Source organism: Gorilla gorilla, chromosome 2 (assembly GCF_029281585.2).
Source record: "Gorilla gorilla gorilla isolate KB3781 chromosome 2, NHGRI_mGorGor1-v2.1_pri, whole genome shotgun sequence".
NCBI classification, from domain to species: Eukaryota; Metazoa; Chordata; class Mammalia; order Primates; family Hominidae; genus Gorilla; species Gorilla gorilla.
Genome location: NC_086017.1, coordinates 165,453,468 through 165,472,751, shown reverse-complemented (window position 1 = coordinate 165,472,751; position 19,284 = coordinate 165,453,468). Strand labels below are relative to the sequence as shown.

At 34.2% G+C, this 19,284-nt stretch overlaps 1 protein-coding gene across 1 annotated transcript in view; it reads left to right on the top strand.

The window, feature by feature from the left end:
• DHX36 (DEAH-box helicase 36) overlaps positions 1-18,909 on the top strand; it is a 51,044-nt gene extending 32,135 nt beyond the window's left edge. Inside the window, exons 14-25 of the mRNA XM_019024430.3 lie at positions 1,022-1,086; positions 2,121-2,264; positions 4,672-4,789; positions 5,534-5,632; positions 9,522-9,695; positions 9,840-9,926; positions 11,246-11,329; positions 13,653-13,752; positions 13,845-13,935; positions 16,805-16,925; positions 17,637-17,789; positions 18,180-18,909. Coding sequence (XP_018879975.1) covers positions 1,022-1,086; positions 2,121-2,264; positions 4,672-4,789; positions 5,534-5,632; positions 9,522-9,695; positions 9,840-9,926; positions 11,246-11,329; positions 13,653-13,752; positions 13,845-13,935; positions 16,805-16,925; positions 17,637-17,789; positions 18,180-18,365 — 1,422 coding nt within the window. The 3' untranslated portion in view covers positions 18,366-18,909. The remainder of the gene's footprint in view (positions 1-1,021; positions 1,087-2,120; positions 2,265-4,671; positions 4,790-5,533; positions 5,633-9,521; positions 9,696-9,839; positions 9,927-11,245; positions 11,330-13,652; positions 13,753-13,844; positions 13,936-16,804; positions 16,926-17,636; positions 17,790-18,179) is intronic.
• The last annotated feature ends 375 nt before the right edge of the window (positions 18,910-19,284 follow it).

The window sequence follows — 19,284 nt, the reverse complement described above, 5'->3', positions numbered from 1 at the left end:
GATAGAGGCGCTTTCCTAATTAGAGTGAACACTACATTCTCAGAGGCAGGATAATGTTATGATCTATAGTATTTGCAGGCTCTTGCAAAATGAAATTGATTAGAAAACCTGCTCCTCCCCCCGTTTCTAGTTTATCCTTTTCTCTTTTTATAAGAAAATACCAAGATACTTTTCTTTGAGACCCTTTTAATATTTTTGTTGCTGGTACCTTAGTCATGAATTAGATACAGAGTACATACCTGAGAGAAGAGAGGGGGCAAGAAAGTAACTCTTGATTCCAAAGACTGAAAGAGTATCCAGCATGGAAGTATTCATCTTCCACACCATAACCTAGTAAATTATGTATTCCTTTGCTGGAGAGTATGTGAATAGCTTGGGAAACATTTTCTGTATTGACTACCAGTTTTGTAAATGAAGGGATAAGTTTTTGCTTTTTCTTTGTTTGCATTATCGCCAGTGGTACTTGATTACCTATCTTCTTTCTACTTTAGTGACATTGTCGGATTGTGGGGCAGTATTTGTAGAATTCTCCATTTAAAGAGGATTTTTTTTTTTCACTCCAATCTGATCTCAAGCTAGTAGACAGTGGTTGGTACAGCTGCACAGTTGACATTTATTCTGCTGGGTTGGGCATCTGCCTGATTATTCAGTGTTCTTACCCATGGAGATTTGACTTCATTATTCTTGTCCTTAACAGAAATACCCCTCCCTCTACTTTATAACCTCCAGTTTTTGTTAAAAAACTGCTGTAAATTTAAATAATGACATCTCATTGGAAATCTTGTTTGTGATAAGATTGTGACATCTGTGGGAGATTTAATGTGGTTTACCAAAAGATAATTTTGTAATATTGAAAATGATCTATACTTCATAAATACATCGATAAATATTAGATGTATATGTCAGTGAATGAACATCGAATGCTAAAAATGAACAGTATCTGAGGTAATTCCTCTATTTACAAATATAATGTATTAGAAGTTAGTGTACTTTTGTGATTCTGATGTATTTGTTTTTACAGGTGTTTAAAAGAACCCCTCCTGGTGTTCGGAAAATAGTAATTGCTACCAACATCGCGGAGACTAGGTAAAAGTAGTTTTAAATATCAAATACTGATGATTACATAAGTTTTAAACACCATAAAGTGTTTATATACCTTAATCTTTTTTCTCTACCATATACCTTGTAATTTATTAAAAATAAAACCTTTTTTATGGCAGTGAGCATAGTTTTATTTTTTGTGGGCTTTTTTGAGACAAGGTCTCATTCTGTCACCCATGCTGCAGTGCAGTGGCACGATCATGGCTCACTGCAGCCTTGATCTCCTCTGCTCAAGTGAGCCTTCCACCTCAGCCTCCCAAGTAGCTTGTACTACAGGCTTGTGCCACCACACCTGTCTGATTTTTTAAATTTCTTGTAGAGATGGAGTCTCAGTATGTTGCCCAGGCTGATCTCTAACTCCTGGGCTCAAAATGATCCTATTGCCTCAACCTCCCAAAGTGCTGGGATGACAGGCCTAAGCCACCATGCATGGCCAGTTTTGTGGGGTTTTTTTAACCTATAGTAATGCTTTAGCTCAGAAATAGCATTTTAGGTATTGGTTTTTGTTTGTTTTGTTTTCCCAAAGAAGCATGGGAGCTGAGGTAAATTTTGTCCTTTTGCCTGTTTCTGGTTGGGGGTAGTATTTGGTAATTAGTTATATCCAGCCTTTAAATGTTCTTGTATTCTCTTGGAGGTACTAAGACGTAGTTTAGACACTGAAACAGATTCTTTTATGGAAGCTGATATTAAACCATGCCGTTGGGGCTCCCATAGTGCTAGGTATGAGGCAACCTGTGATATTTGACTGTAGGCAAGTAAAAATTTAGTATATGATCTGAATAACTAATACTGTGCTGTCACTTACAGTGCCTGACACTGCCTACTGTTAGGTACTCGATCCCTATAATATTGGTAAATATGGGTGTGAAGAGTAGTGAAAATCCTGAATGGCTAAAATCATTTGATGTAATAAAAAAAAAATGCTCTGAAATCCCTATTTATAGGTCTTTTATAGGTTAATAGTGCTTTTGATGTGTGTGTGTGTGTTTTAACATTTTATATATCTGTTTTCCAAACAGCATTACCATAGATGATGTCGTTTATGTGATAGATGGAGGAAAAATAAAAGAGACACATTTTGATACTCAGAACAATATCAGTACAATGTCCGCTGAGTGGGTTAGTAAAGCTAATGCCAAACAGAGAAAAGGTCGAGCTGGAAGGTAAGGTGGGAACTCTGTCCAAAGCTTTTAGAACACACAAAAATTTTGTGTAACAAAATGTGATGTTGGCATTTAAAGATATTTATTAAAAGAGTTACCTTTCTTATTATTTTGAGCTTATTGCAAAACATTTTTAAATAGGAAAGTTGTTCTAATTGTAGTTTGTTTGGAAAAGTATCTGCCAAGTTTTCTATTTTATGAATCTTTTGCCTTCAATTTCTAAGTTTGATTAATAAGTTATGTTACTTATAATAGTTGGTTTTCATTTTTTTAAAGCATATATTGTGTGATAATAATAGCAACTAATACTTTTTGAGTGTCAGATCATCTCCTGAACACTTGATTCATATTAACTTTCTTAATCCTCACTACAGTACTATGAGGTAGGTTATTATATCCATTTTACGAATAAGGAAATTAAGGTACAAGGAAATTAAATGACTTGTCCAAAGTCCCATAGCTTTCTAAATTACAGAGCCAGGATTTGAATCCAGGCATTCTGACTACACAGGCTAGGCTCCTAATCACTGAATTTTACAGCAGTACTGATTTTTCACCAGTAGTTTTCAATGAAAGCACCAGGAAAGTACTTTTCCTCATAATGTCATAATAACTTAAGAAGTAAAACTATCTCTGTCTTAATGATAGGAAAAATGATTTGTCTTGAACTTCTACAAAGAATTGGACTTTAATGCATATTTCACAGTATTTCTGCAGTTATTCATATGAGTGATAAGAGCCATATATGGACTTTCAGAAGAGGGTTTTTCTTTTGCCTCTTACAGATAGAATAAGAGATTTCCATTAATCTTTCGATACAGACTTAAGAAAAGGAGAGTTGAAAGAAAACTTTACAGGCCATTTATCAACCCCTCGTTTTAAGTTTGTACAATATCCGTAAAGCTCTGACTGACTTGCTGTAATCTTTGCACATTATCCCAGTATAATTTGATTTCAAGACAGTTTATTAGATAGTTGATGCTATTGAACCAAAATCGTGGTTTAGTCAAAGAAGTATACCCTCCTAATAATCAGTTATCAGGGAATAACTTGATAAGGGACCCAGAAAGACTGAGGTTTTCCCATGTAGACCCATCACCTCTAAATATTGATTCAAAAACTATTCACCATAGTGAACAGGTTTTGGCACACCTTTATATGTGAATAATAAACATACTAAGCCTTAGATTTGTTCCATGAAACAATAATAGAGCTAAATACTAATCCTTCGTCCTCACTCCTGTGCGGTAGGTTAACTGTGGAATTGCTGTTTTAATTTAAAAGGAAAATAGTCTTTTGTAGGCTCCATGGATAAAAATTCCTTCTGCGAACCTTATTATTTTGGAGATCAGAAAAAGCTATACTATGTGGCTTTCAATGGAGGTACTCTTATTTTAGTTTCTACTGGAGAGATATTGAGGTATATTATATAATAGACAGTGGGTCTATGTAGACTCATGGAAAAAATAGCTAAGATTTTTAGAATTCATTTTTGTTCCTATAGCAGCAAGAGCCTAAAGAAATATCTCTTCTACTTGAGAATACATGAATATGGTCACCTCTTCACATCTAGTTTTTTTTTTTTTGGGGGATGAAGTCTCGCTGTGTCACCAGACTGGAGTACATGGCACGATCTTGGCTCACTGCAACCTCTGCCTCCTGGGTTCAAGTGATCCTCCTGCCTCAGCCTCCCACTGGGACTACAAGAGCACACCACCACACCCAGCTAATTTTTTGTATTTTTTTTTTAGTACAGATGGGGTTTCACCATGTTGGCCAGGCTGGTCTCAAACTCCTGACCTTAGGTGATACACCCACCTCGGCGTCCCAGAGTGCTGGGATTACCGGTGTGAGCCATCGCGCCCGGCCTACATCTAGTCTTATCATTGTTCAAAAAATGATATCATTCATGGCTCTAGTTACATACATAAAACAGAAACTTTTAATATCCCTCTGAGAACTCACTAAATAGAATATATAGTACTTAAAATGTTTTTCAGTGATATAGACAGGTTAGCATAATGCCAGGATTCATTACATAATATGATTGATCACAAGGCATACTTGACATTACTATTCTTAGCCTTAACCTAGGTAGACTGCTGTTACTGAGCACAGTAATTTGGAATCTGTCAGAAATAGGGAAGCAAATTATTGGCATGGGGAGGAATTACTGTGTATCTTTCTTAAAACTGTGATGAGGGTAGAGGGTGTAGGGTTTTTCTAAACAGAAGAAATACATGATTCATAAAAAGGAAAAAATAATTATGTACATTAGCTATTATGTGGCATGTAAGAAATTGATATTGGCTACTTCCGTGCCTAGTATTTTCTCTGCAGTTCTAAAAAGTCATTGATGACTGTCCCTCTTTGTTTCATTTTTTTTTTTTTTTTTTTTTTTTTTAAGAGTTCAACCTGGTCATTGCTATCATCTGTATAATGGTCTTAGAGCAAGTCTTCTAGATGACTATCAACTGCCAGAAATTTTGAGAACTCCTTTGGAAGAACTTTGTTTACAAATAAAGGTAAATTAGGTGGGAGAATGAAGAAACTAAATGGAAGTGATCTCATTTTCAACATCTTTTATAGAACAAAGTACTGTATTAATCTCCAAGAAACAATTATTAACTCACAATTTATTTCGTGTGTGCATTAGTAAATTGTGTGTTTAAACTTCCTTCAAATGTATATTCAACACTTTTAAATTATATACTGCTCTAGAGGAGGCAGGCTGCCTGTGTTTGAATCCTGCTTCTACCCGGGAAAAGCTAGTTCTGTTATATTGGGCAGGTTGTTTAAATTAACCTCCTAAAATCCTTAGAACAGTGCCTGGCACGTGGTAAGTGCTTAGTAAACATTAGCTACTGTTATTACATGTTAACATGTTATCCTTCATTATAAACTACTTATTTCAGTATCTTGTGTCTTTTGATATAGTTAGCCTTGTTTTGAAGATAGTGAGTAATCAGCTTTTTCACTGAGATTTTAGCCAGCTACTTTTGAAGATAGTGGGTAATCAACTTGTTCATTGAGATTTTAGCCAGCTACTTTTCCTATTAATAGAGTTGATGGTAGAAAGTAGTAATATATATAGGACTTTAAACATGTTTTTATAGAAATACAAATATAATTTTAATTCATCTTGGTAAAATAACTTGAAAGTCATGTATAAATTTGATGCTTTGAGTCATCAGCCCAGGTAGGACTAAGTTGTAATGCTAATATATTAATATTATATGTGTTTAATAATATTTGTCTCCCCCACCTAGATTTTAAGGCTAGGTGGAATTGCTTATTTTCTGAGTAGATTAATGGACCCACCATCAAATGAGGCAGTGTTACTCTCCATAAGACACCTGATGGAGCTGGTAAATTTGTTTTCTTGTTTTTTTAATTCTAACTTAGAATACTAGAGCATGTAAGCCAGTTAATTATAATGTTTACTCTCATTACTGCAAAGTAGACCAATAATGTCCAATGCCAAATTTGATTGGCTATTTGACTATCAATTTAGAACTATCAGGTTATGAGATAGGCATTAGAAAGTTATAAAGTGATATCTTCGTAATCTTAAAAGACTAGGATCTTTTTGCACATTTTTTTTTATTGTAGGCCTGATTTAAGATTACATAAAATTTGAAATTTTTAAGTTACTGGTCTTTAATTACTGGCAGGTAAAACAAATATGCAGCTAAATGATTTGTCACAAAGGAAGGACTATGTAGTAATTACTTACATCAAGAACATTCCCAGTATGCTAAAAGCCCCCTTCCTACCCTCTCGTAATCACTCCACTGTCCCTTAATCCCAATCATGATAGATAACCTCTATCATGACTAACTATAATGGCTTGCTTTTTTTTTTTGATGGTTTTACAAGTATGCATCTTCATAAAGAGTTCAGTTTTGCCAATTTTGTGAACTTTACATGAACCCATACAGAATGTGTGTGGTTTTTTTGTTCTTTGAGGGAGCAGAGCTCTGGATTATTTCACTTAATATTATGAGATTCAAATGTATTGTTGCTTTAGCTATGGTTTTTTTTCTTTTTCCTCTTTTTTTTTTTTTTTTTGAGACAGAGTCTCACTTTGTCACCCAGGCTGGAGTATACTGGCATGATATCAGATCACTGCAACCTCCACGTCCTGGGTTATAAGGTACATGTATGATCAAGTTGGGTAGGTAACGCCCAACAGTTTTCCATGGTTGCAAACCACTTAAACTCCTACCAGTGGTGGATGAGAGTTCCCATTGCTTTGTAGCTTCACCAACCGTTCTTATTAATTGGCCTTTTATTCTAACCATGCTGGTAGGTATGTAGTGGTTTTAATTTGCATTTCTATGACTGTCATTGAAGTTTTCAGCAGCTTTTTTGTTTATTATCCATTTGTGTAGTCTCTCATAAATTGCTAGTGTCTTTTTCTGTTAGGTTGCAGATCATACAGTCCTTTTGTACTCTTGATCTGCGCTTTTTATTGGTTGTATATTGCATATCTGCTTTCAACTTTCCTTTTTTTAATACCTTGATAAATTCCTTTTTAAATTTAATTTAATTTTATTTTATTTTATTTTTGGAGAGAGTCTCACTCTGTCACGCAGGTTGGAGTGCAGTGGCATGATCTCGGCTCACTGCAGCCTGCAACCTCCACCTCCCAGATTCAAGCGATTCTCCTGCCTCAGCCTCCTGCTGGGATTACAGGCACCTGCCACCGTGTCTGGCTAATTTTTGTATTTTTCGTAGAGATGGGGTTTCACCATGTTGACCAGGCTGGTCTGGAACTCCTGACCTCAAGTGATCCGCAAACCTCAGCCTTCCAAAGTGCTGGGATTATAGGCATGAACCACCACTCCCAGTCTAAATTCCTAATTTTAATGCAGTCAGATGTATCATTCTCAGAGGTTATTGCTTTTTACACTTTAATAAGTCTTTTCCTGAGGTCATAAAGATACATTTAAAAAAATTTTATTGTTTTGTTTATAATGCATCTGCATGCAGTTGATGTGTGTTGGGGTTGAGGTAGAAATAAAAGTTTTTATAAATAAATGTAGAGCATTGACTGAGCACCATTTATAGAAAAGTTCATCTCTTTTTGTCCTTGTTCTGCAGTCTTTGATAGGTCAATGTCTGTGGATTTGTGTGTCTGTTTCTAGGCTTATTTCTCATCTGTTGGCCTGTATTTCTCTCCTGAGCTGGTATCACATTGCCTTAATTACTCTAGCTTTATGATAAATCTTGTTTTCTAGTGAAACAAATCACTCCCTTTCATTCTTCTTCAAAAATGTCTTGACTCTAGAGACTGAGGTGGGAGGACTGCTTGAGCCCAGGAGTTTGAGGGACGCAGTGAGCTGTGCTTGCACCACTGCACTCCAACCCAGATGACAGAACAAGACCCTGTCTCTAAAAAAAATAATAATAATAGTAAATTTTTTTAAAACAGAGTGTCTTGGCCCTTCTTGGTGCTTTGTTTTTCCAAATACATTTGAGAATCTTTGGAGTTTGATTTTGATTGAATTCCATCTATAAATCAGTTTGGGGAGAACTGACATCTTTACAGTATTGAGTCTTAGCAAAAAGATCATCATCTATTCCTCTGTTTATTTGGGTATTCAGTCTCAGTATTTTAGAGTTTTCTTTGGGGTTTTATATGTCTTTATTTAGATTTTTTAAAATTTATATTTCAAATATTTAAAAGCAGAATCCAAAAATACCACTAACCTAGAAGATTAGTGGTATTTTTGGATTCTGCTTTTAAATATTTCATCATCTTTCGAGTCTGATAATACAGAAATAAAGTTGCTTTTTGAATGATTGACTGTATTCATTAATGCTGTAAAGTCCCCTTATTCAAATAACTTTATGTAGATTTTTTTGTGCATATATTATCACATCTTTAAATAATTAGTTTTATTTATTCTTTTTCAAGTTTCTGGGACCCTTAATACAGTGTTGAGCAGAAGTGATATGATAGTGTGCCTTCTTGTCTTATTCTTCTTCTCAAAGGAGAAGCCATCAGCAAGTCATTGAGAGTAATGTGTTTGTTGGTTTTTTGTGTTTTTTTTTTTTTTTTTTGGTGTGTGGAAGCTCTTATTACGTTAAGTTTACTAAGACATTTTTATCTTGTATGGATAATCAGTTTTATCAAATATCTTCTGCTTCTGATGAGATTATGGTATGACTTCTTTAGTTGGTTCGTGTATTCAGTTAAACTGATGTTTCAAATATTAAACAAATTTTTCTTTTTAGAGTAAACCTAACTTGCCAGCATTCAATTTGCCATTATTTTGTTTTGTGATTTTCATATGTAAGTTTATTTAGTTTTCTTCAGATGTCCTTGTAAGATTTAGATATCAAGCTATTCTAGGTTCAGAAAACAAGTTGAGGGTTTTACATTTTTTTTCTTTTTCTTTTATTTGAAAGAGGTCTTTAAAAAAAAAAAATTAAGGGTATTTTCTCCAAAACTGTTTAGTAAAAATCTGTGTCTGATGGGATGCTTATGGGTTCTTTTATTATTATTTCTTGTTTGCATCTATATGTCTAGTTATTTTAATTGTGCACTGGAAATTCTGTTTACAAAATTCTTTATAGATAAAAATTTGAAGCTTGGGATGAGGGTAGCTTTTTTTCAGCAAGGATTTATGTTACTTTCTGCCAGGAAAAGAGGCCCCAACCTCTGCACTCACCTCCCCTAGATGTCTGTCATTCCCTAACCTCTTGATTTACAATTCTTTGTTAACTCCTTGTATCTTCAGGCTACTTTTCTAGCTGTCCGCAGTGGGGTGGTTGGACCAGATGACCTAGGGAATCAGAGCAGAAGTCACTCCCATTTTCTGTGGTTTTAGATAGTTCCTTTTTCTTTTGCTTTTCTGTCTCACGTCACCTAAACTACTAGAATCTAGAGAGTGTGCATTATGCATTCCAAATGTATAATAGTGTATCTTTTGTTTTTGTTGTTTGTTTCTACAACTTTTATACTTTATTAGGTGACTTTATTTAACAGAAAGTTTGTCATTTCTGGTATTTCTCTCAACACACAAAAGCCAAGTTGTGTGTTAATTTTGGTTTTGTTTAAATAAGTTTGTAACCTTTGCTGACCTCACAACTTATGTTTTGGTAGGGAAAACTAAAGCTGAACAATATTCGGGCATTTGGACTTAGAAGAGAGAGTAGTGGCTTGTTACTCTTTTTAAAGCAAGCTAAAATCGTTTTAAATGTAATGCTTTACAGGATCTGTATTAAACACACACTCTTCCTTTACAGAACGCTTTGGATAAACAAGAAGAATTGACACCTCTTGGAGTCCACTTGGCACGATTACCTGTTGAGCCACATATTGGAAAAATGATTCTTTTTGGAGCACTGTTCTGCTGCTTAGACCCAGTACTCACTATTGCTGCTAGTCTCAGTTTCAAAGATCCATTTGTCATTCCACTGGTAAGAAAAATGGAAATAAAACCGAGTTATTTTAGATGTGAACAGGAGTTGCTTAGATATATTTTTCATTAGCGTTTTATTAGAATGTCGTTCTCCATTATAGCATCAGAGCAATTTAAATTGGCTATGTCTGCTATTTTTAAGGGAAAAGAAAAGATTGCAGATGCAAGAAGAAAGGAATTGGCAAAGGATACTAGAAGTGATCACTTAACAGTTGTGAATGCGTTTGAGGTAAAAAAAAAAAAAAAAAATTTTTGTCCTGGATTATGATAGTTTATTCAAATGAAATGCTAATAATAGAATAAGGATCATATTTAACCTTTTGAAATCTGTGTTATAAGGCCGGGTGTGGTGGCTCATGCCTGTAATCATAGCACTTTGGGAGGCTGAGGCAGGTGTATCACCTGAAGTCAGGAGTTCGAGACCAGGCTGGCCAACATGGCGAAACCCTGTCTCTACTACAAATACAAAAATTAGCTGGGCGTAGTGGTGGGCATTTGTAATCCCAGCTACTCAGGAGGCTGAGGCAGGAGAATTGCTTGAACCCCGGGGCGCGGAGGTTGCAGTGAGCTGAAATCATGCCACTGCACTTCAGCCTGGGCGATGGAGTGAGACTCAATCTCAAAAAAAACCAAAAAACCAAAATCTATATTATCATAAGTATTAGGAGTAAATTACTGAGAATGTTGAAATTTAGCTGAACATTTGAAAAAAGTTATAATTCATTTTTAATTTTGTAATAGCTCATTACATTTACCCTTTTGGGGAAATAATAGTTTTTGGTTAAGAATGAACAAGTGAATAGTTTATTTTAAAATTTTGTATTTAATAATTTCTTTGTATCTTTGGCTTATTAACGCTAATGACAGTCTCTTTCTATTCATTAATAAACTACCCTGTATTCGGATTTAACATGTAATAGAGGATCATAATCATGTACATAATTCAGATTAAAGAGACATTTTCTGCTCCCAAAAGCCAGATGTATCTGAGGGTAAACATTTATCACCTATCTTGGTAAAATTTAAATGTAATTTGGTTTTTAGAGGCAGTATCTTTTTTCTGTAGCTCTACATTCTGTTTCATGTGACATATTATGGGAAAGTTCATGTTTTTTGGTCTTTGAGCTTATTCAGCTTGTCTTTCCTTTTTCCCCATTTCCCTCCTTTAAAAAAAAAAGCAAACTATAAAGAAAATTTGTGAATTTGAAAATATATAATAGCATTTAAGTCAGTTTAATAGTGTGTTCTTTTTGATTAGTGTATTATGTACAGTTTGGATGCCATTTTGTGTAAAATACATAATTAATATATTACTGTATACTTAATTGTATAAAGGTCTGGAACTTCAGTGGTGGTTATCTCTTAAGGACTAGGATCATGGGGAGTGTATGTGTTTTTAGTTTTATCAGTTATAAAATTCTTTGAATTTTTTACAAAGAAAATTAAATATTAGTAGAATATTAAGCTTTTACTAAAATAAAGAGGGAAACCAGTAGTAATCTTTGTTTGCGGGAGAAATATAGATTTCTTCATTTCTTTGCCCCATAGGGCTGGGAAGAGGCTAGACGACGTGGTTTCAGATACGAAAAGGACTATTGCTGGGAATATTTTCTGTCTTCAAACACACTGCAGGTAATGGTGAATGTCTTGCAGTAATTATTATATATGCTAGATTAGAGAATATATATATACATTTTGTACAATTAGATCTATAGCAAAAAAGTCAAATATATGGAAATTGAGTATATTTGTATATATACACAAAGTAATGGGGGATCTTTCTTAACTGCAACAAAACAAGGAAAAAAAACACGGTTCCAGAGGATAAGAGCAAGGCACAGTAGGGTTCGATTTCTGTTCCTGTCCCCACATTCTAGTTGCTATTTTGATGATTCAAACTGAGAATTTTTGCTAACACTCCTAAAATCTGTTGAAAAGTATCAAATAGGATAGATATCAGTAAGTTTTCTGGTTTAGTATAGTGAAACACCGCAGGCAAGCATTTGTAAAACAGAAGAAAACAGTAAAGAGGGCATATGCCATCACATTTCAGACTACACTGAACTGGGTATTCGAAGCCAGTGAGAAAAGAAATATCCTCATCTTCTCCCAGTACACATACACTCCAGCTATGTGACATGAGGCCTGATACTGGACATTTAACAGATCTACAAAGTAGTAAACAAAAAAATCTAACATACCAAATCAGAAGTGCCCAGTCATTAGCAAAATGGAAAAAAAGGATCACCACAATTCGGAAGGAAAGGAAAAGAAAAAAAAAGAGTGGAATGCCATGTTTCAATAGAAAACACCTTTAAACTGTTTCATAATATGGAATAGCTAATAAGAATATGAATTCAGCAAAACATAGGTTAGAAAATAAACAGTAGAGTGAATGAAAAGACACCTGAGCTAAGAAAACAAATTGAAGATCAAAAGAAATCACAAGGAACAGAATGGACACCCCTTAAAAACAAGTTATTGCCATAGGAAAAAAGCTTGAAGTAATCACAGTTTATGGAGGTACCTGAAAAAGACAAAAATTAAAGCAATAAGTAAAATCTTAAAGACAGGAAGACAGGACTGATCCATTATGAGGACAGTAGATATTAGTGTCTGCATACACATCCTGTGTAATTGAATGTTTATTTTGAGATGTATATAAGAACACTTTTTGAAATGGAAATAATGAAATGAACAGAGAAATGAACAGAAGCATGAAAACATAACTGAATCCAAGTGTTTGAGAATGTCATGTCCAGTCAGGATATGAATTCAGGTGTAAAGAAAAACAACAGGCATTCAAGAAATACTGTACCCCTGAGCTCTTCTTGAAAAGCCCATTGACGGTGAAATGCTGTTAGTTAAAAGGGGAATCACAGTGGAGATTTCAGGAATGGAGAGTGCATGCTTAATCAGCTGGTGTAGTATACATTAGAAGTATTTAAATATAGAGCTAATAACAAAATGGTGTTAGGAATTACACATGCAAAATAGAATGTTAAGATTATTATCCTGAACAGTATAAAATAATGGCAGTAAAAACCAGGAGGTGTCTAAGAAAGTCAGGTGTAAGAAAAATTAGGTGGGGAAAGTCACACCTTTCCTAAAAGGGATATATACTTAAATATAACCAACTTTATGTTTCATAATCTCTAAAAGGAATTCCTTAGGAAATATTTCTGTTATGAAAATACAAGATTCATCTGGTCATTCACTTTCATTTCTATTTAACTTTTCTTTAAATTGTACTAAAGTTAATTGTTTTATAAAGAATTTCTATACTATGATTCTGTTATTAGGATGCATTTCTTCTATCAGTATATATACTCATAATGGGTGTCTGCAATCTTGTTTATTTAGAAGACTGAGTATTGAGGCAAGGGAAGTACTTTTCTATGTTACTTGAATGCTTTGTAATAAGCCATGTATCATTATTTAAAAAAAAACAAAAAATCTTAAGCTTACCTGCCATTGTTAACCATATTTAATTCTCAGTAACAGAAATATGGATGTGGATTATTTTCTTTATGCTTTTCTATATTTTTTTAAAAATGGGGGTGGAAAGTAATTTTAAGAATTCTATTAGTCTTTCACAAACTAGAGTAATCCTTAAACATCAGTGGCTATTCCTTACAACATGCAAACTTTTTCTATGAAAAGTCGGGTAATATTTTAGGCTTACAGGCCATAAGATCTCAGTTACAAGCATTGACCTCTGCCATTGTAGTGCAAAAGCAACCAAATGTAGATGAATGGGTGTGGCTGTGTTCCAATAAAATGTTATTGACAAAAACAGCTTTTGTAGTTTGCCAACGCTTGCTTTAAAACATGTTTGCTAAAGTGTTTTCATAAAGCAGGGATAGCTTACAACTCAATTTATCTATTAGTGTATGTTTTATAGCCTCAATGTGTGAAAGGTATTCTAGTTCTATTTGTTACCATTGCTCCCTAGATGCTGCATAACATGAAAGGACAGTTTGCTGAGCATCTTCTTGGAGCTGGATTTGTAAGCAGTAGAAATCCTAAAGATCCAGAATCTAATATAAATTCAGGTACAGCAGGAAACAGAGTGTAAATAAGTGTCTTTTGTCTATTGTATCAGTATTTTACTTTTCTTTTCCCCTCTACCTTCTCACCCCCCTAGATAATGAGAAGATAATTAAAGCTGTCATCTGTGCTGGTTTATATCCTAAAGTTGCTAAAATTCGACTAAATTTGGGTAAAAAAAGAAAAATGTAAGCATTGAAGATTATTATTAATTACTTGTAATTCTCTTCTTAAACTTTTGAAATCTGCTCATGTAACAAGGGTTATATTATAAATTTGTTCTTATTCATATGTGGGTTATATTCTTGTTCTTTTAATCATTTCAGAGAAGGTGAACTGTTTAGCCATTGGTATCACTTTCCCTCACAACACATCCTGGAATCACCTTCTGATAACCCATTATTCACAAAGAATGCTACCACATGATACCAGTGTAAATATTAGAAAAGCCAGCCTGCTAGTAAATACCAGTGGCTGGATAAAAATTGCTTAGAGTAGATTTTATTTCAGAAACTTTTTTCCTCTTGCCTTATAAATGGATAACTTAGCTCTTTGAATAAAATTGTGATTTCACTATTTTGAGAAATAAAGTATAATAATATATGTACAGGTAGCCTCAGTAGTAATTGGAGACAACAGTGAAGCATGAGCTAGAATGAGCTCATTCTAGCTAAAGGATACAGAGAAACTAAGAGTCACAAATGGCCAGTAGTGTGGTTGCTACTATTTTGGAAGACACTCTGTATTAGAATTATGTATTGAGTCATTAAAATAGTCACTGACCCAGTGCATTAGTTTTTAATTTAATAGATGTGTCTTAAGGAAGTAATTTCAAATGTTTTCTAACAGCTATATTGTAAATAATATAGATTTCTAGTAGCCATGGGAAAATTGTGGTTTTATAATACTGTAATGCGTCTCCATAGGTGGGCATTAAAACAGTCATTGTGTAGTAACATGTAAAATATTTAAACTGATGTTAAATGAAAGTTGGATATTCTAGAATTATAAACATGAAAAAATAAAGACTTTAAAGATAGGCCAAAGTGCAGACATTGTTCTTGGGCAGTGGTTCTCAACTGGCATGATTTTGCCCCCAAAGGGGACATTGGAAAGTGTCTGGAGATACTTGTGGTTGTCATAACAGTGTGTCAGTAGTACTAAAGTCAAGAAACCCTATTCCAAGGTATAAGGTAATGGGTAGCTGATGAATTTTAATCATTGTGGTTGGATTATTCACATTTTAAGTGACCTAAGTACTTTTTCAAAATAATACGTGGCCAGAAATTTTTTTGTATGTGTGTACCTAACTTTACAGGTAGCTTAACAGTGAGTCACTTTGAAATTCATTTTATTTTCCTCTCTGCCGTCCTGGGAGGGCTTTCTGAAAAAATGTAGTTTTCTTTGGACTGGTGCATTGTTTTGGTCCAGACTAGGGATCAGCAAATTTTGACCTATAGGCCAAAAACTTGTTTTTGTCCCTTTTTTGTTGGAACACAAACATGTTGTTTTCATGTTGTCTATTCTGGTTTCCTTCTACACTAGCAGAGTTGGACAGAAATTATAGAGCCCCAAATATAGACCCTAAAATATTTACTCTCTGGTCCTGTATAGAAATTTGCTGGGCCAGGCACAGTGGCTCACACCTGTAATCCTAGCACTTTGGTTGGCTGAGGCTGTTAGATTACTTGAGCCCAGGAGGTGGAGGTTGCAGTGAGTCAAGATCACACCACTGCACATTGAGAGATCATGCTACTGCAGTCCAGCCTGGGTGACAGAACGAGACCCTGTCTCAAAAAAAAGAAAAAAGAAATTTGCGAAGTTCTACTGCTCTAGTTATGCAGGGTGGCAGGATAGCATTAGTAAATTGACTTGAAGTGAGAAAAAATAATTTCTGGTTTTATTCTAAGTATTTAAAACTGTAAATTCATAACTATGATTCATGATTTTGATTACAAGTCTTATGAATTCTTAGAACTTCAGAAGTGGCCGGGTGCGGTGGCTGACACCTGTAATCCTGGCACTTTGGGAGGCCAAGGTAGGCGGACCACCTGAGGTCATAAGTTTGAGACCAGCCTGGCCAACGTGGTGAAACCCCATCTCTACTAAGAATACAAAAACTAACTGGGCATGGTGGTGGCACATGCCTGTAATCCCAGCTACCCAGGAGGCTGAGGCAGGAGAGTCGCCGGAACCCGGGAGGCGGAGGCTGCAGTGAGCTGAGATTGGGCCACCGCACTCCAGTCTGGGTGACAGAGCAAGACTCCGTCTCAAAAAAAAAAAAAAATAAACTTCGAAAGAGACACTCGTAAAAACAAATAGGAAAGATTAGTGGATTATTAGCTTTTATGCTGTTAGTTAATACAGGTAATTAACATTAACTATTTAAAAATAAATTATTAAACATTTCCCTGTTGAATAATACTAAAGACTTTTACAAATTGAGATGAAATGTGTATGACTATCAAAAAAAAAAAATGACCTAGGAATTGAGAGATTGAATTAGAACTGTCAACATGAATTTAAACAGAATTCTTAACTTTTCATTTTTTATTCATCTGGGTCATACTCTGTAAAATGTTTAAGTTGATAATTTTACAGTTATTTTGTAAATCAGGGGCTGTTTATCAGTATTATGGTTGTCATAGTAAAATGTATAAACTCTTCTCTTGGTATGAATCACTTAATTATTTTAGGTACTTTTTTGTTCTTTATTCTTCAGTGGTATGGTGTGCATTAACATTAAGGAAAAGAATATTCTGCCATTTTTCTAAAATGTTGAGTAATTATACCTGCAAGAAGAAGATTAAGTTACAGGATATAAATTATTCAAACTGATAGCATTTTTTCATATATTTTTAAGGAAATTATGCTCTGTCCTCAAACATAAATATATTTTTTGCAAAAATAAACTGAATTATTCTCTGGAGTTTTTTTAGATTCCGGGATTTGTTTGGTTTTTACCAAGCTCTTCTATCAGTTTTTCAAGTAGTGTAAAAAAAGAAAATCCTCTAGAAGACTTCTTTTTAACAAACTGCATTTTAACTTTTTTTAAAGGGTAAAAGTTTACACAAAAACCGATGGCCTGGTTGCTGTTCATCCTAAATCTGTTAATGTGGAGCAAACAGACTTTCACTACAACTGGCTTATCTATCACCTAAAGATGAGAACAAGCAGTGTAAGTGAACATTTAAAATAATTAAGGATCTGATTATCAGTCTCATTGTATTTTTATGATTGTGTAGTTTTAACAATTATATACAAAATTTTCTTTTTTGTTGTGTCTTATTCCTGTGACATGAGTAACTTTTTCCCTCTAACAAATAACCTATTCTTTTAACTTTCAGGTCTGTAATGATGGATCTTTGTATTTTAATTAGTTAGGACAGTTATTTGATTGCATAATTTTCTTTCAGAACTTGCTTTCAAGAAATATTGGCATATTTTATGGTATACAGGAGTTTACATTGTATAGAAAGTTTTGTTAGCATGTCAGTATACCTTATAAGTATTGTTCGGCATGTTGAGATTCTGTTTATTTATATTTTTCTCTTTAGAACAGTAATTTGAGATGATTTATAAAAAACTGGATAAAAATAACTTCAGCAACATTAGTGTTTTGCTTTTGTCACTCAGAAAATATTTTGTTCAGAGTAGTGCTTAGTTTAAACTAAAAAATATTAAAATACCTATGTTCTCTGAATAATGAAGATGCCTCATTTAAAATGGTATTTCTTACAAATTAATCTCTGTAATTACAATAGAAGGTTAATATTTTAGAAGGAAGATACGAAGATACTCATTAATTAATACTGGTAATATTGTTGAATTTATGTAGTAATCTTTTCAGACTCCTGAATGTATTAATTCACTTTAATTTTCATTACAGATATACTTGTATGACTGCACAGAGGTTTCCCCATACTGTCTCTTGTTTTTTGGAGGTGACATTTCCATCCAGAAGGATAACGATCAGGAAACTATTGCTGTAGATGAGTGGATTGTATTTCAGTCTCCAGCAAGAATTGCCCATCTTGTTAAGGTGACTGACTTTATGTGATTATCTTAAATCTACATGTAAGTCTGCATGTGGTCATGTGGTTTTGTTCTAACTGTTAAATAGATTAACATTTCTTGCTCTATTTCAGCAGAGCAAATAATTTTGAAAAAATGATTCCTGGTTTTTCTGAATTGTGTTTTGAGATGGTAACAAACCAGCCATTCTAAATGGCTCAGTGTGATTGCAGTGTGAATTTTAACTGCACTTTAGCTATTCACTCATAACCACACTTCAGTTGATTGCTCACTAAATGTTTTAGCTTTTGAGCCATCGCTTGTGAAACTCCTTGTATCAGGTAAATTAGTTTCATTTATTATGTTATTTGGTAATATATCTGCCTTTGTTGAACATGTATAATTTTTCCAACCTTAGGAATTAAGAAAGGAACTAGATATTCTTCTGCAAGAGAAGATTGAAAGTCCTCATCCTGTAGACTGGAGTGACACTAAATCCAGAGACTGTGCAGTACTGTCAGCTATTATAGACTTGATCAAAACACAGGAAAAGGCAACTCCCAGGAACTTTCCGCCACGATTCCAGGATGGATATTACAGCTGACAGCTTTTCAGGGGTGGTCTGAAAAGCCAGTTTGACAGCCATTCTTCATCATTGTTTAAATTTTGGCTGGATGCCAAACCCTGAGACATGACCAATTTTCATGTGTAAGGTAGAAACCTTCAGTAGGTAGTAAAGACTTAATGTGCATGACTTGATGTTATATGTAGCTATATACATACATACATACATATATATATATATATATATATATATATATATATATATATATATATACCATAAAAGCAATATGTTCTCTGATCATATACTCTGCTGTGGTCATGCCCACTCTTTGGGAGTATATTCCCTTTATATATATTGAGTATTGTACCACTTGAGAAATTCCTTTGTTCTGTTATACAAAATTAATCTTTCTGCTCATAATGATTGATGATACCACCAGTAAAAATAGGATGTTTACCCAAAACAAGTGTCAATTAAGAATTTGAACACAACCACATTTTTTAAAATGAAACTTCTATCAGAAGTAAATTAATTTGTTGTAATAAAGTCCAGTATTTAATAAAATGTACAATGTTAAATCTCAGCCAACCTCTTGGATTGGTTTCTACATTTTCACCTATGGCTTGGTTCATTTGATATTTTTACTGTTTTTAAAACACATGTGCCCTTTTTATATCACCCTGTGCCTCATAATACAGCAATTGAGAGCATGGTCTGGAGCCTGATTACCTCAGTTCCAGTCTCAGCTCTGTCACTTAGTCAGTCTCTTGGCTTCTCTCTCTTTTTCCTTATCTTGTAAGATACAGTTGGCCCTTCATATCCATGCATTCCACATCTGTGGATTCAAATAACTGTGGATAGAAGATATTTGGGGAAAAAAAGGATGGTTGTGTCTATACTGAACATGTGCAGACTTTTTTCCTTGTCATTCCCTAAACAATACAGTTTAACAGCTATT